Genomic DNA, 21419 nt, shown 5'->3' with positions numbered 1-21419 from the left:
CCCTTACGGGCAGTCGGGCTGGGAGAGAAACGAAGGACCCTTTGGAAATTTTCCGTAGAGTGGCCACGGCCGAAATTCGCTCAGTTGTCCGCAAAGGCCCACCGTCCTGGCCACGCGCCAGTATTCAGTCTCCTCGTGGAAAGAGAAATGAGAAAGCGAGAGAGAAGGCAGTTAGACTGTGGCTGACATTCCTCCGGCTCAGTGCCCGAGGGGATCAACCAGAGCCCTCCAGGGAGACCTGCCCTCCTGCAAGACCTGCCCTCCGAGTCTTAAGAGTAGCCGCCGCGCTTTTCGCATTTAAATGGCTGACGGAGGACTACTGTTTGCATGAGAGAGTAAAGGAGACAAAAAAAAAAAAAAAAAAAAAAAAAGATGAAGGCCCACAGGGTGGGCAAGTAGAGAGGCACAGATAATATTTACCTCTCCTTCAATCCCGAGCGAGCCCCCAAATGATGTAGGTGATGTGGGGTCTGCCGGCAGTTTCTGGGTGTGGGCCGGGATCGTGTCTCCCGAAGCCGAAGAGTGGAAACGCGGACCAGGGAGAGGCAAAGAGTTTTTCAAAAGAGGATAATAGTTTCTTAGAGGCAGGAGAAGAGGTGGCAGCTCCCGAGCGGGAGGGGGTCCCGAATGGGGGGTGCCCCATGACTGAGGCAAAAGCTCTCGCTTTTCTACCTTCCCTTGCCTGCTTGGGGAAGGGGAGCTGTTTGAAGAAGGGAACTTGTTTGAATACGACGGGGAACTGGCGCCTTCTAATGAGATTCGTCTACCGGGTTTGTTCTGCTTGCCCATCCTAAAGGAATTAGCAAAGTAACCCACTCTTTGTCTATCAGATCTGCTCCATTTGTCAGGCCAAAAGGAATTTTATGATCAATCTCAAGGCCTCGTTACATTATGTCCTGGAGCGAAGGCGTGATTTCAAAACCTGAAGTTTTAGGATATGACTGTCTTTGTTTATTCCACCAGGGACCTCCCTGTCTGCCTAGGGACATGCTAACTCTCCTGTGTCACTGTTTGCCATAGGTTAAAAAAGAAACAAACAACAACAACTGATAGACTTTGTTTTCTAGAGAGGTTTTAGATTTAAAGGAAAATCAAGCAGAAAGTACAGAGTTCTCACATATTTCCCTTCCCCTTATCTCTCCAGCTCCCCCTGTTATTAACATCTTGTCTGGTGTGGTACATTTGTTACAATGGATGAACCAATGTCGACGCGTTATTACCTCAATTCCATAGTTTACCTTAGAGTTCACTCTTTTATTGTACAGTTCTATGGATTCTGACAAACGCGGAATGTCATTTATCCAGCACTGTCGTATCATACGGAATAATGTCACTGCCCTAAAAATACCGTATTCCACCTGTTGTGATCTCCCTCATTCCCTTAACCCCCGGAAACTACTAGTCTTTTCACTGTCTCTGTAGTTTTTCCTTTTTCGGAACGTCACGTAGTTAGAATCGTGGAACGCGTAGCCTTTTCAGACTGGCTTCTTTCACTTAGCAGTATGCATTTAAGGTTTCTCCCTGCCTTTTAGTATCTTGGCAGCTAATGTCATCACCAAATAACGTTTTATTTTCCGGACGTACGGCACTTTGTTTATCCGTTCACCTATGGAAAGCTGTCTTGGTCGCTTTCAATTTTTGGCAATTATGTATAACACCGCCGTAAACATCTGTGTGCAGGTTTCAGCTGTGTCTGTCTATTCTGCCGTTAAACCTAGCCACCAAGTTCCTAAACTCATTGCGTTTTTCAGTTCTAGAATTGTGGTTTGGTTTTCTTTGATAGTTTCTAGTCGTCTGCTTCAGTTGTCAATTTGAGAGAATTTCCTTGAACACATTCAGAATAGTTAGAGTCTGATAACTCTATCTAGATCTCCTGTGGCTTTGTTTCTGTCATTGGTTGTTTATCTTGTTATTTTTTAAACCATGAGCTCTGGATCTTTTAACCACGTGCCGGTTAAAAATATAGAACCAGGGGCCCGCCCGCCCGGTGGCTCAGGCGGTTAGAGCTCCGTGCTCCTCACTCCGAAGGCTGCCGGTTCGATTCCCACATGGGCCAGTGGGCTCTCGACCACAAGGTTGCCAGTTCAATTCCTGGAGTCCCGCAAGGGATGGTGGGCAGCGCCCCCTGCAACTAAGATTGAACACGGCACCTTGAGCTGAGCTGCCTCCCGGATGGCTCAGTTGGTTGGAGCGCGTCCTCTCAACCACAAGGTTGCCGGTTTCGACTCCCGCAAGGGATGGTGGGCTGTGCCCCCCTGCAACTAGCCACGGCAACGGGACCTGGAGCTGAGCTGCGCCCTGCACAACTAAGACTTGAAAGGACAACAACTTGAAGCTGAATGGCACCCTCCACAACTAAAACTGAAAGGAGAACAACTTGTCTTGGAAAAAAGTCCTGGAAGTACACACTGTTCCCCAATACAATCTTTAAAAACAAAACAAAACAAAACAAAACAAAAAAATAAATCCCAAAGGAACCCTCAAGGAAAAGGTGGGGGAGGGGGGCCTCTCATCGTGGAGGCAGGAGTTCAGAGCTTGGATTAGAGACGGATTCAACTAAAATGGGAGAGGCGTTGATTTAAAAAAGTGTCTGCCCGGTCCCCCTGTCCAGGGGAGGGGAGATAGCAGAGGAGGGTGACGTACAGGATAGGGGGCAAAAGGAGGTAAAGTCTAGACCCTCTTAATCAGCCAGAGGACAAGGGAAAACGGCAGGGCGTCCCGCTGCCGGTTTCCTGCGGTCCCGCGGAGGGGAAGGGTGCAGACCGGGGCAGGCGTCCCTGCCGACGGCTGACCCAGGGGCCTGGCCCCGGGACACGGTCAGGCCTAGCGCTAGGTCTTGTATCCGGCGGCAAATCTGACCGAGTCGGACGGAGGATGAAAGAGGGAAGACTTACCTAAGTAAGGGTAGCAAAACGGGCTGAGGAAAGTTGGAGCCCGGGGGAGGGGGGGGGTGCGGTGCAGCGCGGAGGCGGGAAAGGGCAACAGGGAGGAGGGACGTGGATAGTAGGGGCAGTTTTCCGGTGGAGGCAAGCCAGGCCCCCCCCCACCCCCCAGGGCTCCCTGACTGGTAACAGGCTCTCCAGAGAGCTGTGGACGATGGCCCTGCGGGGGATGGCCCGGCATGCCTCCCTGTCAGCCTTGTTGTTACCGATGGCAACAAGGCCAGAGCCCCTTTGGTGGCCCCTGCAGTGCATAACGAAAGTGAGGGAGAGAAGCGCGGGGAGGAGAATCTTAAAAGGATGTCCCTCTGGCGGGTAGCTATGGGGTGAGAAAGTATCCCATCGACCCCACAATCGAGCCGAGGGAGGGAGAGAGCTTGCCGGAAAATTCAGGGAGTGCCGAGTAAGTGGCCCCCGTGTCTTGAAGGAAAGACATGGAGGGGCTGGAGGGCAATCTGACGTCCACTGGCCACCACGGCCTCCTAGGGGTGGCCAGGCTTAGCAGGAGGCCTTGGGTTAGGGCAAGAGCGGCTCCAGTGTCCCGGGAGGCCACATTTAAAGCAGGCACTTGGTAATTAGGCTGCGCAGAGGATTGGGGTCCCAGTTCTTTCCTTTGGGGCAGGCCCGGCCTAACTTACGGCCTGGGAAACTGCTGCGGCAACCATCTGGAAGGCCTGGGTATGGGCCTGTCTACTCTCCTCGTCTGGATTATTGAAGACCTTAAAGGCCGGTGCTAAAAGATCTGTTTGGGAGGGGGGGGTGAGGACCCTTCTCTAATTTCTGAAGCTTCCTGCGAATATCAGGGGCCCACCGGGAGACGAAATGCGTGGCTAAGGCAGCTCTGCCATGCGGAGAGTCAGCATGAATATTGGTGTAGGTTTGTAGGGCTTCTGAAAGGCGAGAGAGAATAAAACAGCTGGGTTCTCATGGCGGTCCTGGTAGATTTCCCTAACTTTTTCATAACTGACAGCTTTCTGAACGGCTGCCTTCGTGCCCCGAAGGAGACAATTAACCATATGGTCTCTCTTTAAGCGGTCCGGTCCGGATTGGGCTGTCTCCCTAGCTTTTGGAATGCTAGGATCCCTCTCATGGGTTAGTACACGTGGAAGGGACAATATAGATGTGAGGTATTCGAACTCTTTAGGAGAGCGGGAGGGACCAGAAGAAAAGAAGCCTAGCTTAGATTCAATGTGACTCAGGTCTGTCATCGAGAAAGGCACATGGACCCCAACAGGGCCTTCACCGCCGGCCACTTCCCTGAGAGGGATCTGGGTGGCTGGGGGTGCATAAGGTTGCCCGGATCAGGTTGAGGAGGGGAAGAAAGGTCCGGAGGAAGCTGGGCAGTGGTGGAGGAAGTATCGGAATGTGATGCGGGGGGGAGTGGGGGGAACAACGGGTTGAAACGGTGGGGGGGAGTTGAACTAGCTGAGGTCAGGGAGGAGAGGAACAACCAGAGGGGTCCGGAGCAGAGGGAGAAGAAGAGGGGACTTTCAACTTCTAGAGTGAGGGGGCTTAAACCTTCTATAGTGAGGGGGTGTCGGGACAGAGCCCCAGAGAGCAGTTTCCAGGCTCTCGGCCTCACGTGGAGGGGTGCTGGCTCGGGTAGTAGACGGCCGTCAGCTGTAACCGTTGAGCCATCGGCCGCTAATATAACTGCCGCGGCTGCGGAGGAGAGTCGAGGGAAGTTGAGGAGAGTCGAGGAGTCGGTGGGGTGGGTTGGCAGCAAAGCAGACAGCAGGTCGCACGTCGTCGTCGTGTGAACCCAGCCTCCAGTGAGACCGTAGTGGTACGACTCCCCTACCTGTGGCTCCGTGGGTGTTCCTTTTTGGCCTCACCACATCCTGCGTTCTTATGTGGGGAGCGGGAGCAGAGACCCCGCAGGCCGTCCCGCACGACAGATGGCGCAGCGAGCAGGGTGTGGTGTCGGCCGAAACTCTCCGGAATGTCCTGGAGCAGTTTATACGTATAAAAGCTCAGTTTCGTAAGCGGGGTACGGTGCCCCCAAAACCTACCGAAGGATGGTGGAGCAGTTTGTGCGTGTGAGAGCCCAGCTTCGGGAGGCCCATGAGGAGCGACAACGGGAACGGGAGGCACGCTCTGCCTGGGAGACTCAAGCCTCCAGCTGGCACACCACCCTCTTGGCCATGGACGGCGTTGCCTTCATTTTGGTGATCTGCTGCGGCCTTGGGCTCCGAGGGTTGCGGACATCCTCCGCGGAGGACTCCACCCACTCAGACACCTGGCACGGTGAGCAAGATTCCGACCAGGTAGGAATGGAGTCTGTCTCTGGGCAGGAGGACGTGTGGCCACCGCACAGTGTGTGGTGCCCGGTGGCCGCTGTTCTCAGGAGTTGGATCCACAAGGAGCGGTGGGAGGACATGGACGGCTCTCCGGCCAGCGGGGAGAGGGCCCTGCAGGCTCTGGCTGAGCGGTTGCCGGAGGAGGAGAGGGCTACACCTGGCCGCGTGGTCCGGATGTTCCTCACGGCCTTGAGTCTCAACACGGAAAACGCGCTTCATGAAATGGCCCAGGTGCCGGACCAGGTGTCCCGGTTGGAGGCACTGGAAGCTCGGGTCCGCCTGTTGGAAGAGGGGCCCCACAGTGGAGACTCTGAGCTAGAGGCGGAGGAAGCGAGTGGAGACAACGTGGTTCCCAAGCCCCAAGCCCGGCCAATCTTGAAGCAAAGGGTAAAACGTGAGCAACCTTTGGGCCCCGGGGGCGTTGCTGCCGGCAAGCCAGCTGTGACCCAGTGCACAGCCTACACCCCGTACACTCCCACTGAGTTGCAGGAGCTGGGGAGGCGGTACCGACAGCGCTCTGGAGAGCCAGTCTCGGCTTGGCTACTACGTTTATGGGATGAGGGAGCAGACAGCATTCTCTGCTCCCCAGGCGAGATGGAAAAGCTAGCCTTCGTGACAGTGCATCCGTCCCTGCGACAAAGGTTACAGCACTGCCATAGGTTGGCCCACGACCAGGGCAACCATTCTCTAATGGAGTGGCTGACTGCTGCGGTACGCACAGTATGGGGACAGGCTGGCGAGCTGCCAGACACTGTGAGTCAATGGCAGTCATATACGGAACTTACTCAGGTCATCCGTGAGATGGGTATGAGACATGCTAGTTTTCACCTTAACATGCAGGGGCCGGATGACGAGCTTTTAACAGCCAGCAGGAGAGATCTGGTTTTGGATACTGCACCTGCGAGTGCTTTGGGATCCTCGGTGGCTATTCTTACACCGTATGTGGGGCGACGGATCCATGAAGTTACAACTGCCATGGCCACCGTAGGGGATGTTGAAAGCCGGAGGCGAAGGAAGTTAAGACAGGAGGTCCGCGCAGTTGAGACCTGGAAGCCCAAACCAAAGGTAAAGGGGCGAGGTCGCGGGCCTCAGAGAGTAACGCGCGCACGGATGTGGCGTGATCTCGTGGCAGCAGGGGTCGATCGGAAGAAAATAGACCGACAACCCAATGCACTCCTGCTGGAACTTTGGAAACAACAATTCCGGAGAAGCCTAAGGGAGAAGTCTGGGAAAGCGCGACCCGACCCGTGTTCCTCCAGGACTTCATGCAGCCGCTTGAGGCCGACTCCTTTCAGCTTGATTAGGGGTGGGGCCAAGGTACCCGGTCAGAGGGGACGAGCAGGGACCGGAGGCCCCACGTGGAACTGTCCCTACATTGGTCCCCTTCTAATGTGCAGAGGGTTTTGGCCCTAGTTGACACTGGCTCAGACTGCAGTCTTGTTTATGGGAACGCAGAACTGTTCCCCGGACCAGCAATCTGCATTGATGGCTACGAGGGGGGGGGGGGGAAGACTGTGACCGTGAAAGCCGTTTCCTTACCACTGGCTATAGGAAGGCTTCCCCCTCGTACCTAAAAGGTTTAAGTCTCCCCCGTTCCGGAGTATATTCTAGCGGTGGACGTGCTACATGGCCTCAGCTTACCGAAGTCGTCGGTAGGAGAGTTCCGTCTCTGGATCCGGGTGGTGAAAGCGGTGACACGCGGGCATGCTCACCACCCTCCTCAAGTGTTGCCGCAGCCTTGGCGCGTGGTTACCGTGCGACAGTACCACCTGCCAGGAGGGCAGGAGGAGACTGGTGGTACCCGAAGAAGTCCAGGAAGTCCGGCTGTGCCCCGAAGGACTGGTGGTGCCCTGAGAAACCCTGGCTGTGCCCAGGATATTGCATTCACCTCCAGGCTCCTCGCACAGGGCCCCTCGCGGAAGACGCTTGTCGAGTAGATTGCGAGGGGAGACCCTGTAGCGGTGGAGTGTGGGGACAGAGCCCCAGAGAGCAGTTTCCAGGCTCTCGGCCTCAGGTGGAGGGCTGTTGGCTCGGGTGGTAGATGGCCGTCTTAGCTGTGGCTGGTTGGCCGTCAGCTGTAACCACTGAGCCATTGGCCACTAATATAACTGCCACGGCTACGGAGGAGAGTCGAGGGAAGTGGAGGAGATTCGAAGAGACTCAAGGAGAGTCGGTCGGTTGGCCGGAAAGCGGACAGCAGGTCGCACGTCCTGTGAACCCAGCCTCCAGTGAGATCATAGTGGTATGACTCCCCTACCTATGGCTCTGTGGGTATTCCTTTTTGGCCTCACCACATCCTGCGTTCTTATGTGGGGGGCGGGAGCATAGATCCCGCAGGCCGTCCCGCACGACACGGGGCTGAAAACTTCCATAGTGAGGGGGCTTAAAACTTCTACAGTGAGGGGGCTTAAAACTTCTACAGTGAGGGGGCTTACTCTTCTATAGTGAAAGACTTGAAAGTTCTTCACTGAGGGGGCTTAAAACTTCTATATTAAGGGGGCTTTAAACTCCTATACTGAAGAGGCTCAAAACTTCTCTATTGAGGGGGGCTTAAAATTCTATACGGAGCGTGCTTCAAACTTCTATAGTGAGGGTCTGACGACTTCTATAGTGAGGGGGCTTAACATTTCTACATTGAGGGGACTTGAAGCTTCCAAAGTGAGGGGATTAAAACTTCTTTACTGAAGGGAAGTAAAACTTCTATTCCTAGGGGGCCTTAAAAGTTCTATAGTGAGGGGGATGAAAACTGGTACAGTAGGGGGCTGAAAACTTCTATACCGATGGGGCTTAAAGCTTGTATACTCAGGGGACTTAAAACTTCTATACTCAGGGGACTTAAAACTTCTAGTCTGAGGGGACTTGAAACTTCTATGGTGAGGGGGCTTAAAACTGCTATTCTGAGGGGCCTTAAAACTTCTATTTTTAGGGGACTGAAAACTTCTATAGTGAGGGGGCTGAAAAATTCTCTAGTGAGGGGGCTTAAAACTTCTATTCTGAGGGGGCTGAAAAATTCTCCAGTGAGGGGGCTTAAAAGTTCTATAGTGAGGGGGCTGAAAAATTCTTTAGTGAGGGGGCGTAAAACTTCTATTCTGAGGGGGCTGAAAAATTCTCCAGTGAGGGGGCTTAAAAGTTCTATAGTGAGGGGGCTGAAAAATTCTTTAGTGAGGGGGCTTAAAAGTTCTATAGTGAGGGGGCTGAAAAATTCTTAAGTGAGGGGGCTTAAAAGTTCTATAGTGAGGGGGCTTAAAACTTCTGTTGTAGGGGGCTGAAAACTTCTATACGCAGGGGACTTAAAACTTCTATTCTGAGGGGACTGAATACTTCTATAGTGAGGGGCCTTAAAACTCATATAGTGAGGGGGCTGAAAAATTCTTTAGTGAGGGGACTTAAAGCTTCTATTTTTAGGGGACTGAAAACTCATATAGTGAGGGGGCTGAGAAATTCTTTAGTGAGGGGGCTTAAAGCTTCTATAGTGAGGGCGCTGAAAATTTCTATAGTAGGAGTCTGAAATGTTCTATACCGAAGGGGCTTAAAACTTCTATACTCAGGAGACTTAAAACTTCTATTCTGAGGGGACTTAAAACTTCTATAGTGAGTGGCTTAAAACTTCTATAGTGAGGGCGCTTAAAACTTCTATGGTGAGGGAACTTACTATTCTATACTGAGAAGATTTGAAACTTCTTCACCGATGGGGCTTAAAACTTCCATAGTGAGGGGGCTTAAAACTTCCATAGTGAGGGGGCTTAAAACTTCTATAGTGAGGGGCTTAAAACTTCTATAGTGAGGGACTTTAAGCTTCCATAGTGAGGGGATTTGAAACTTCTTTACTGAGGGCGCTTAAGACTTCTATAGTGAGGGGACATAAAACTTCTACAGTGAGGGAATTTAGAACCTCTATTCTGAGGGGACTTAAATCTTCTGTAGTGAGGGGACTTAAAACTCACATAGTGAGGGGTTGAAAACTTGTATCCTGAGGGGCTTAAAACTTCCACATTGAGGGGACTTAGACTTCTATAGTGAGGGGACTTAAAACTTCTACAGTGAGGGAATTTAGAACTTCTATTCTGAGGGGACTTAAATCTTCTGTAGTGAGGGGACTTAAAACTCACATAGTGAGGGGTTGAAAACTTGTATCCTGAGGGGTCTTAAGACTTCCATATTGAGGGGACTTAGAACTTCTATAGTGAGGGGACTTAAAACTTCTATTCTGAGGGGTCTTAAAACTTCTAAATTGAGGGGACTTAAAAGTCATATAGTGAGGGGTTTAAAACTTGTATACTGAAGGGGCTTAAAACTTCCTAATTGAGGGGACTTGAAACTACTATAGTGAGGGGACTTAAAACTTCTATAGTGAGGGGACTTAAAACTCATATAGTGAGGGGGCTGAAAACTCCTATACCGATGGGGCTGAAAACTTGTATAATCAGGGGACTTAAAACTTCTATTCTGAGGGGACTTGAAACTTCTATGGTGAGGGGACTTAAAATTCATATAGTGAGGGGGCTGAAAACTTCTTTAGCGAGGGGGCTTAAAAGTTCTATAGTGAGGGGCTGAAAACTTCTATAGTACGGCACTGAAAACTTCTTACCGAGGGGGCTTAAAGCTTCTCTAGTGAGGGCGCTTAAAACTTCTATGGTGAGGGAACTTACTATTCTGTAGTGAGAAGATTTGAAACTTCTTCACCGATGGGGCTTAAAACTTCCATAGTAAGGGAATTTAAGCTTCCATAGTGAGGGGATTTGAAACTTCTTTACTGAGGGCTCTTAAGACTTCTATACTGAGGGGACATAAAACTTCTACAGTGAGGGAATTTAGAACTTCTCTTCTGAGGGGACTTAAATCTTCTGTAGTGAGGGGACTTAAAACTCACATAGTGACGCGGCTGAAAACTTGTATAGTAGGGGGCTGAAAACTTCTATACCGATGGGGCTTAAAACTTGTATACTCAGGGGACTTAAAACTTCTATTCTGAGGGGACTTGAAACTTCTATGGTGTGGGCTTAAAACTGCTATTTTGAGGGGCCTTAAACCTTCTATAGTGAGGGGACTTAAAACTTCTATTTTGATGGGACTGAAAACTTCTATAGTGCGGGGGCTTAAAACTTCTTTAGTGTGGGGCTTAAAACATCTACAGTGAGGGGACTTGAAGCTTCCAAAGTGAGGGGATTAAAACTTCTTTACTGAGGGGAAGTAAAACTTCTCTTCTGAGGGGCCTTAAAACTTCTACAGTGAGGGGGTTTAAAACTTATTCTGAGGGGCCTTAAAGCTTCTATAGTGAGGTGACTTACAACTTCTCTAGTGAGGGGGGTTTAAAACTTCCGTAGTAGGGGGCTGAAAACTTCTACAGTGAGGGGACTTAAAACTCATATAGTGAGGGGGCTGAAAACTTCTTTAGTGAGGGGGCTTAAAAGTTCTATAGTGAGGGGCTGAAAACTTCTATAGTACGGCACTGAAAACTTCTTACCGAGGGGGCTTAAAGCTTCTCTAGTGAGGGCGCTTAAAACTTCTATAGTGAGGGAACTTACTATTCTATAGTGAGAAGATTTGAAACTTGTTCACTGATGGGGCTTAAAACTTCCATAGTGAGGGGCTTAAAACTTCTATAGTAAGGGAATTTAAGCTTCCATAGTGAGGGGATTTGAAACTTCTTTACTGAGGGCTCTTAAGACTTCTATACTGAGGGGACATAAAACTTCTACAGTGAGGGAATTTAGAACTTCTCTTCTGAGGGGACTTAAATCTTCTGTAGTGAGGGGACTTAAAACTCACATAGTGACGCGGCTGAAAACTTGTATAGTAGGGGGCTGAAAACTTCTATACCGATGGGGCTTAAAACTTGTATACTCAGGGGATTTAGAACTTCTATTCTGAGGGGACTGGGAACTTCTACAGTGAGGGGACTTAAAACTCATATAGTGAGGGGCTGAAAACTTTTATAGTAGGGGGCTGAAAACTTCAATACCGATGAGGCTTAAAACTTGTATACTCAGGGGACTTAAAGCTTCTATTCTGAGGGGACTTGAAACTTCTATGGTGTGGGCTGAAAACTGCTATTTTGAGGGGCCTTAAAACTTCTACAGTGAGGGGGCTTAAAAAGTTCTATAGTGAGGGGGCTTAAAAAGTTCTATAGTGAGGGGGCTTAAAAAGTTCTATAGTGAGGGGGCTTAAAACTTCTATACTAAGAGGGCTTTAAGCTTCTATACTAGGGGGCTGAAAACTTCTATGCTGAAAGGCCTTAAAACTTCTATAGTGAGGGGACTTAAAACTTCTATAGTGAGGGGACTTAAAACTTCTATACTGAGGGAACTTAAAACTTCTATTCTGAGGGGGTCTTAAAACTTCTAAATTGAGGGGACTGGAAAGTCATACAGTGAGGGGTTTAAAACTTGTATACTGAAGGGGCTTAAAACTTCCTTATTGAGGGGACTGGAAACTACTATAGTGAGGGGACTTAAAACTTCTATAGTTAGGGTGCTATCTCGTTTCAGGGCCTCTGGCTGGCAGAAGAGGGAGCCTGGTGGACTGTGCTTCCTGGGTGACAAAGATGCACAGAGGTAGCCCCTCCAGCAGAATCTGGGAGAGTCACTGGGCCTTAGCAGGCGTGCTTCCTCCTGTACTTCGCCACCTATGGATTCGTGCTGGGAGCTGCAAGGACAGCTGGTGCAGGACCGCTCCATACAGCACATATGGCACTGAGGTCTGGGATGGCCTCCGTCTCACCTCCCCGAAGTGCTCTGTGGATGCTCTGGAGTGCAGCTTGCTTCTCCGCATCTAGGTGTGCCGCTGTGACTCGGAAGCCCAGCTCAGGGGGTGTTGGCAGTCTCACAGGGTCCCCTCGCCTGCGCGGCAGAAGACAAGTCTTTCGTTTTCGAGGCCTGGAACCGTCACGTGTGGGTGAGCCGTCTGTCCGGGTTCGCCTCTGCCCCTTTGTTCCATCTGCCTCCTTTTCACGCTGGCACTTCTGGGAAAGGCCGGGAGCCGAGGAGGGAGAAGGACCCTCCTGGCTCACTTTTTTGGAGGATTTCTGGAATAGCCGAGCACGGGATGTGGCTGTGGCTGTACGTCTCTTCCTCTGCGCAGGCGGGAAACCTCGGGTGGAGCTGTATGAGCTCGTGATGGCATTTCTTCTGGGGCAGGAGATTAGCACGGAGGTCTGGGATTTCTTGTCGCCCTTGTCTTCTGAGACCTCCCTATGGGGGATTCTCTGCAGAAGCCCAGGCCTGGGAATGAGGCAAGAGACCGCCAGGGCCCTAAATGCAGACCGTGCTCGCCCACTGCCGTCGGGGTTCCTTCCCGTGTCTCCTGAGATCGTAACCTGGAGGATTCTCCGCAGAGTCCCAGGCCTGGGCACGAAGACTGAGTGGCCTCCCTGGACCCCCAGGGGCCTGAAAGCAGACCGTGCTCGCCCAGTGCCGTCGGGGTTCCTTCCCGTGTCTCCTGAGATCATCGCCTGGAGGATTCTCCGCAGAGTCCCAGGCCTGGGCAAGAAGACTGAGTGGCCTCCCTGGACCCCCAGGGGCCTGAAAGCAGACCGTGCTCGCCCAGTGCCGTCGGGGTTCCTTCCCGTGTCTCCTGAGCTCGTCGCCTGGAGGATTCTCCGCAGAGTCCCAGGCCTGGGCACGAAGACTGAGTGGCCTCCCTGGACCCCCAGGGGCCTAAAAGCAGACCGTGCTCGCCCAGTGCCATCAGGGTTCCTTCCCTGATTGGCCACCGGAGACACTGAGCTACAGGCCATCTGTGCGTGCAGAGCCGACAGCACCGCTTCCCTCTGATGGCCATGCCTGCTGATTGAGATGAGGGACCCCAGAAAAGTGCGCAGCATTTGAGAGAGCATGGAACATCGCCGCCGAGATGCTGTGAGAAAGCACGAAGGCAAACTCCTCAGATACCTGCAGTTTGGCCTGCGAGAGAACGGAGGGGCACGGACCGCTGTGTGAGGATGGCGGGCCCAGTGAACGCGGTGGGCATGGCGAGCGCCGTGGTGCTGGCCCTCGGGTGCCCGGGGCGGGCGTGGGAGACAGATCCTGCCCTGATAACCGCCCATGGGTCACTTGGGTGAGGTCTGTCTTTGGCTCGACAGCAGGCTCCTAGCCAGCTCCTTCAGCTGTCAACAGGGCTGAAGGCGAAGTGCCCACCGTTGGGCCTGTTGCCGGGATGCAGTAGGGAACAATGGACGCGCGTGCCCGAGACCGCCAAAAGCGCGCGGGGGCGCGCCAGCGCGCGCTCGCGCGCCAGCGGGGGTCGCCGGGCGGCGCGCGGCCGCGTGCAGGGAGAGTCAGGGGCAAGGGGCACGCAGAGGGGGCCTCAGCGGATGCGGGAGGACCTGGGGCAAGCAGAGGTGTGGATCTCCCGGCGGGCGCTCCCGGATCTGCTGAGGGGTGGAGGTGTTTGCTTCAGGGCCAGGAGCAGGAACGCCTTTTGACAGGCATCAGCCCTGTCTCCCCTGGGGGCCACACAGCTGTGGGGAACTTAACTCCCAGCAGAAGGGAGACCCTGCTCCTCAGGGGTCACCCCGGGATAAACGTATCGTTGAAATAAAATGTTTCACTTTGGAAAAAGAAAAAAAAAGAAAAAAAAGAGGAAACTCCTTGTTATGACCCACTAAATTCATTTCATGACCAGCAGTAGGAAAAACACAGTGTTACTAAATGATACAAAAGTCATCTGAGTTGGAAAGAGAAAAGATGATCGTGGGCAATGCAAATGAATTGCCGGAACATAATACTGTAAAAATGACTTAAAGTTAAATCCTTGAATAGTAAAGGTTATGGTTCAAGTTTTTGTTAAAGTTAATCTTGTTAGATTCATAATGACTTTTAGAACGATGATATTGAGTAACCCAGATTATCCACAAAAATAAGATTAAAAAACACCCCAAAACGGCAGAGGGGGTTCAGTCCCACAGTGCTGATACAACTCCACTGGAGTCTATTGTACCGCTTACACACACCCGTGGTTACATTTCAGCACATAGAGAATTCCATCAAGGGTGTCAACGCAAGCTAAAAGCGTGTGTATCTAAGGGAATAAAATGTGCGTCCTATATCATTTGTGACACCTCCCTCCCCCCAAAGGAAGTGACAAGAGCTGAGTATCTTTATTTCGGAATAATGCCAAGACTACCTGCAGCTGGCAGAAGCTTCCAGATGTTCCGAAGGTGCTCCCTATCGGATCAGAGGAGACGCTATTCTGGGAAAGGTAACCAGTGGAGGATGAAGTGTACATTTGTAGATGAGCCGAATGGTCGTGTAGCAAAGGGCCAAATGACCACCTCGAGGAGTCGAAGCCCAGACAAGATTAAGATGCTTCTCTACCCCGTAATTCAAACTTAAGGAAAACTAAACTGATCTGGCCCCCAATGACTTCTTTCTTTACCCGAAGACAAAGGAAATATTGCAAGGAAGACATTTGGATGACATTCGGGACATCAAGGGTAATACGATGACAGCTCTGACGGCCATTCCAGGAAAGGAGGTCCGCGATCGCTTTGAAGGATGGACTAGGCGCTTGTGTGGGCGCGTAGCTTCCCAAGGGGAGTACTTCGAAGGTGACCATCGTGATGCTCAGCAGTGAGGTACGTGGCACTTTTTCTAGGATGAGTTCTCGAACCTAATTGTCAGTCTGTTCATAGTTCACTTGATTATTGAGACAACCTTTTCAAGAGAGTGTTAAGTTTATATTGACTGGATATGGCTATATCTTCCTCTAGGTAACAAGAATACATGAAAGAAAAACTAGAACTGGGTCATTACCACCACCACCAGATAGGTGGGTGACAGAGAGGCTCACCCTTGGGAGAAGACATACCAATATAATCATATGTAGATAGCGGACTATGCATACAGATCTGAAAAGCACCTTGTGTTTTCCCCTCACAGCCGGCCTGGGACTACTGGTCCTCCGCTATGAGGGGAGGCTTCTTTGAAACCGGCTGTTTCTCTGCTGTCCACAGCAGATGCCACTGCAGTTGAACCGCCCACTACCACCTCCCACCCTGCCCCTAGCTCGGCCTTGGGAGGGTGGCGTTTTGCGGGACATTGCTAAAATCAGGCATTTCTTCTCCTCTCCAGGTGGATAGTTCTTCAGGGATTAATGGGAAGCTGGTAGTTCTTCGTTTAGTTGGGCAACAGATGGCACCAGAGACCATTAAATCTCCACCTTCCTCAACACCGCCAGTTTTTACCAATAGCATAAATCAGCCTGGGTCAGTCACGGAAGCCACACTCCTGCCAACACCCTCTAAATCCCTTGTTCCCTTTTCCTTCATGTATACTCCTTCCGTCCGCTGAACTCTCACCCTGGGCCAGTTACACCTTCCATGCTCCCTCTGCATGTTGAATATTGCTGGAGAAGTCGCCCGAACATGTCTTTCGGGAGCGACTGTGACCTCGTGATGAGATCACCGCCCGGTCCCGGACCAACGTAGTGTGTTCTCAGTCTTCCTTCAGAGTTATAAACATCACAAACCCTGTCCCCTGTAGTGAAGTGTTCCATATAAACAGGTTGCGAAGGAGTGACTTCAAAACCTGAAGTTTTAGGATATGACTCTTTGTTTATTCCACCAGGGACCTCCCTGTCTACCTAGGGACATGCTAACTCTCCTGTATCAAGCCGCCCTCTGAAGATGAAACCCTAACTGCCGTTCGGGGATAGGGGCGACGACCGCTCTGGCTACTTCAGGCTGAGGAGGGACGACGTAGAGAGAGACCAGCAGCTAGGGCTTGTCCAGAGGTGTAGCTAAGGGTCCCCGGTAGATGAGCATATCCAGATGAAGAGTTTGTTGCTTTGGAGGCCATGTCGTCGCCAGCTCGTGAGTGGTCCACAGGCAGAGATACACCGTAGGCAGCAGCAAGAGACGATTCCTGTAATAATGAATAACAGAAACATAAGAAAGGCTTCTTTAAGTCCTGTTAAGCTAGGAAGCCGGGAAGGAAGGAAGGACAAATCTCAACCAAAGAATCTCGTTTTCAGTTTAATGTTGGAAACCTTGAATTAACTGTGAACTATCAGAGAGACTGAAACAGCATAACCCTTTAGACTTTGTATGTTTTTGATTGTGTTTGAGAAGTCGATAATGGGTGGCAGCTTTGTTTGAGAACTGTTATTCTGACCTGTCCTAACTTTTGTCTCATGGCATGGATAGCCTGTGAGGTGGCGTTTAGGGTTGTTGTTATTGAATAAGCCATTTGACCATCTAGCCTTTCGTATGTCCTTGTCTGTAAAAGAACGCTCATCAGTGAAGAACGTCCGATCTGGGTTGTCTAGGGGTATTTTTTTGTACGTCTGTTTTAGCCGTACAGGCTTGTATTAAAACTTATTGGCAGTTAATTCTTCCTCTGTCTCTGGGAGGAAGGTGGCAAGATTAAGGGTGGAGCAGGTCCGCGTTTGAATTACAGGACCTCTGAAGAAGGCCTGATGTTGTAGGAGGCAACTATCAGTGAGCCTGTGACGCTTATTAGCATTACAAAAGCCTTGAATGTGGTGTGGGGCAAGAAGGAAAACGGTTCAGTCTTGTCCCATTGGTGGCTTTGGGAACTAGGATGGCAGCTGTAGCTATGGCCTGGAGGCAAGCGGGTCAGCCGCGTGCTAAGAGGTCTAGTTGTTTACTTAAATAGTTTCCGAGTCTTTCTGAAGTTTAATCTTGTTTATTTTATATTTTCTTTAAGGTATAGACCAATGATAAGAAACAGGCTGAGCAAAGTGAGCCCAAATCTGGGGGCTGTCTTTATCTTTACAACCCCAAAGCAGTTTTCAGAGGAAAAAGGTCCCGCGTGAGCAGTTGAGACAGAATAAATGGCTTCTATATCAATTAGAAAATTAATAGGCTTACCACGTCAGGGTCACCCACAGATTCACCCCCTGTGACGAGAACAGCCTGGGAGCCACTGGGAACTTCAGGCCCAACAGTGATGACAGCCATTTTTGGGGAGGGAGCTGGTCCTTGCTCCCTTCAGAACGAGGCCTACTCTCTGGTGTAGTGCCCTGTAGTCTGTACAGGGGGCGCAGCTGTTTTGGAGGTTTAGGAATCCAGTGATCTGGGCTTGTATATCCGGAGTAGGCTCTTTTATCTGGAGCTTTCCCTCTGGGGCATTTGGGGTGTCCTGAGGTGGCTTCAGCCCTGGGTCGTCTATAACTGTGGCCAGAAGTCTGGCCTGTCTCTGGTCTCAGGCTCTGGTCTCACTGTTCCTTTATTCCTCGGTTTTCTGCCTTGGCTGTTAAAAAGACATTTAAACAGATTCCTGGCCTTTTCTAGGATCTGAGCCTCTTAATCGGGGATGTCAGAACAGCGGGTCAGAACCATTAGGTTTCCCTGCCAGTTAGGGAACAACATTAGGCTAAGGAAGTTTCCTTATATTGGCCTGTAGCTGACACTGAGGAAGGCACATGAACTTTAGCAGATGTATGATATAAAAATTTCCTTGACTGTTAGCAAAAGTTAGTTTTTTAGACTTAATTTTTGAGTAACCAAGGATCGGATTGGGAAAATATAAAACACAGAAAATTATTCTGGTGACGTGTATACTGACAACCAAAAGCAAGCAATTGGCACTTGCACTGGCAAACCCAGGAATCTATTTGGCAACCTTTAAAAGCATCGGTTTTAGTAATAAAATATATTTATCAACAGAGCTTAATGTCTCCTAACATTCGTGTGACAAGAAGTTAGAAAGAGATGAACTTACGATGTACCTAGTAATTAACACCTCGGTATTTTGGTATTTTGAAATAGCTAGATATTTAAGCCATTTTCTTGACAAATTCAGTGACAGGTATTGTGACTTTAGTATTTTGGGACTCCAATCTAAAGGCTGTTTCCCTTCTGATGAATCTCACTGTGGGTGGTCGTCGTAGTCCTAGGACTTAGAGCAGCGGAGTAAGGGCGCTGGCTGGAGAATTAGCCACTTGGCTTTCGAACGTGCCGCTTTTCTCCCTTCAGTGACCTCAGCCTCACACATTCCTGTTTATAGGTGGATCAGGAGATGGGTGTTTGTCGAAGGGTCCTCCTCAGGAGAGGAGGATCCCGCTGGAGTTCTCTTGGAAGAGTCTCTTGAGGAGGGGTCTCCCTAGGGAGAGTCTCCTTAGAAGGAGTCCCCCTAGAAGGCGTCCCCTTAGGAGGAGTCCCCTTAAAAAGGGACTCATTGGGGGAAGGGAGGCAAGAGATCACAGCCAAAAGAGCCGGCTCAACTTTACGTTTCTTACAGAGATTTGGGTTGTCCCTCAGGGCAAAAAAAGCCTGAACATATGGAACTTCTGACCATTTGCCCTCCTTTCTGCAAAACAGGTCTAGTGGCACGATAGTGTTATTATAATTAACACTTCCCTCAGAAGGCCAAGTCTTCCCATCTTCCAATGAGTATTTAGGCCAAACCTCTGAACAGAAGGAAATCACGCGCTGTTTCTTCAGAGTCTGAGGGTCAAATTTGTCCCAATATTTCAAGATGCAGTTCAGGGGGGTGTAGGCGCGTGAGGGCTGATGGCCCATCGGAAAGGGAGGAAGAAGAGAAAGGCGTCCCTTCGCAATTCGCAAGTCGTCTCCCACAATCTGCTCTGAGGCGTCCCCCAGACGCGTGGGCCACGGACACCACACCGCGCGACTGGTTCCGAGGCGCGCCAGGATTATTCGCGCTTACCTGGGCGGCCCGGCCCGGGCCTCCGGGTGGGCGCCTACCCTGAATGTTCGGCGTTGGCCTACAGGCCGATAAAAGGCTGTGGCCTATGATGGGACGCTTTAAAGTAGCGGGGTGTGTACCGCGACTCCGGGCATCACAGAAATTGATTGCACGATTAATATAACAGTAGCCTTCTGAATAAAGGTATTTAAGGGCGGAGTACATACTCAAGGCTTGGAGCTTGGGTACGTAGCCTGTGCGGAAAGGCAAGTGGGGACGTTTTGATTCCCAGTGGGTAAGAGAGTGCAAAAAAGAGAAAAAACGGAAGCCCCAAAAGGTTTCAGATCAAGTTTCCTCCTTAAGGTAAAGTGAGTCTGGAATATGTTGGTCCTCCTTGAAAACTTTGCCTGGAGTTGGCTGAGGTGGCCTGGCGGGTGGTGCTCCGGAGGAGTTGCGCTTTGGGGGCCTTTCCCCCTCTGGGCTGTGGTGGCCGCCCGGCTGGCTGAGCGGGGTGGGGGTGGGGTGGGGGAGTGGGGGCGGGGGGGTGGGGGTGGGTGGGGGAGGTGCGGAGCCAGGCAGCAGAGTTGCTGCCTGCAGTCCCCAGAGTACAGTGAGATCACGGAAGAGCAGGGGATGATTTGAGAGGAAATGTTAAATGCCAGTATATCTTATCCTGGGTGACAAGAGATGTCCTATAGAGGCGGAGGTTCACGTTCTTACCCTAAGATGTCTTGAGGTCGGCAGGGAGTGTTGAGAAGGTCCCGCAGGGAAGAGACCCTAGACCGGCGTCTCAAATGTTGAGGAGAGACAGCGACAGGATGAAAGAACAGCAGAGACAGAGGAGTCATCTTGCTGGCACCCTTACGGGCAGTCGGGCTGGGAGAGAAACGAAGGACCCTTTGGAAATTTTCCGTAGAGTGGCCACGGCCGAAATTCGCTCAGTTGTCCGCAAAGGCCCACCGTCCTGGCCACGCGCCAGTATTCAGTCTCCTCGTGGAAAGAGAAATGAGAAAGCGAGAGAGAAGGCAGTTAGACTGTGGCTGACATTCCTCCGGCTCAGTGCCCGAGGGGATCAACCAGAGCCCTCCAGGGAGACCTGCCCTCCTGCAAGACCTGCCCTCCGAGTCTTAAGAGTAGCCGCCGCGCTTTTCGCATTTAAATGGCTGACGGAGGACTACTGTTTGCATGAGAGAGTAAAGGAGACAAAAAAAAAAAAAAAAAAAAAAAAAGATGAAGGCCCACAGGGTGGGCAAGTAGAGAGGCACAGATAATATTTACCTCTCCTTCAATCCCGAGCGAGCCCCCAAATGATGTAGGTGATGTGGGGTCTGCCGGCAGTTTCTGGGTGTGGGCCGGGATCGTGTCTCCCGAAGCCGAAGAGTGGAAACGCGGACCAGGGAGAGGCAAAGAGTTTTTCAAAAGAGGATAATAGTTTCTTAGAGGCAGGAGAAGAGGTGGCAGCTCCCGAGCGGGAGGGGGTCCCGAATGGGGGGTGCCCCATGACTGAGGCAAAAGCTCTCGCTTTTCTACCTTCCCTTGCCTGCTTGGGGAAGGGGAGCTGTTTGAAGAAGGGAACTTGTTTGAATACGACGGGGAACTGGCGCCTTCTAATGAGATTCGTCTACCGGGTTTGTTCTGCTTGCCCATCCTAAAGGAATTAGCAAAGTAACCCACTCTTTGTCTATCAGATCTGCTCCATTTGTCAGGCCAAAAGGAATTTTATGATCAATCTCAAGGCCTCGTTACATTATGTCCTGGAGCGAAGGCGTGATTTCAAAACCTGAAGTTTTAGGATATGACTGTCTTTGTTTATTCCACCAGGGACCTCCCTGTCTGCCTAGGGACATGCTAACTCTCCTGTGTCACTGTTTGCCATAGGTTAAAAAAGAAACAAACAACAACAACTGATAGACTTTGTTTTCTAGAGAGGTTTTAGATTTAAAGGAAAATCAAGCAGAAAGTACAGAGTTCTCACATATTTCCCTTCCCCTTATCTCTCCAGCTCCCCCTGTTATTAACATCTTGTCTGGTGTGGTACATTTGTTACAATGGATGAACCAATGTCGACGCGTTATTACCTCAATTCCATAGTTTACCTTAGAGTTCACTCTTTTATTGTACAGTTCTATGGATTCTGACAAACGCGGAATGTCATTTATCCAGCACTGTCGTATCATACGGAATAATGTCACTGCCCTAAAAATACCGTATTCCACCTGTTGTGATCTCCCTCATTCCCTTAACCCCCGGAAACTACTAGTCTTTTCACTGTCTCTGTAGTTTTTCCTTTTTCGGAACGTCACGTAGTTAGAATCGTGGAACGCGTAGCCTTTTCAGACTGGCTTCTTTCACTTAGCAGTAGGCATTTAAGGTTTCTCCCTGCCTTTTAGTATCTTGGCAGCTAATGTCATCACCAAATAACGTTTTATTTTCTGGACGTACGGCACTTTGTTTATCCGTTCACCTATGGAAAGCTGTCTTGGTCGCTTTCAATTTTTGGCAATTATGTATAACACCGCCGTAAACATCTGTGTGCAGGTTTCAGCTGTGTCTGTCTATTCTGCCGTTAA

The 21419-nt window shown here is 50.6% G+C and overlaps 1 protein-coding gene across 1 annotated transcript; it reads right to left on the bottom strand.

The window, feature by feature from the left end:
* Positions 1–11525: 11525 nt before the first annotated feature.
* On the bottom strand, positions 11526–13207 carry LOC148755774 (putative POM121-like protein 1). The gene is made up of 2 exons (XM_088789854.1): positions 13129–13207; positions 11526–12541 (listed from the first exon to the last, which is right to left on the bottom strand). The coding sequence occupies exons 1-2, from the start codon at positions 13205–13207 to the stop codon at positions 11865–11867; spliced, it is 756 nt and encodes a 251-aa protein (XP_088645980.1). The 3' UTR covers positions 11526–11864.
* Between the last annotated feature and the right edge of the window lie 8212 nt (positions 13208–21419).

This window comes from Rhinolophus sinicus, chromosome 14 (genome assembly GCF_057876585.1).
Source record: "Rhinolophus sinicus isolate RSI-liver-muscle chromosome 14, RSI-T2T, whole genome shotgun sequence".
Classification (NCBI taxonomy): domain Eukaryota; kingdom Metazoa; phylum Chordata; class Mammalia; order Chiroptera; family Rhinolophidae; genus Rhinolophus; species Rhinolophus sinicus.
Note: the sequence above shows the minus strand (reverse complement) of the source record. Positions and strands in the feature narration are given on the sequence as shown.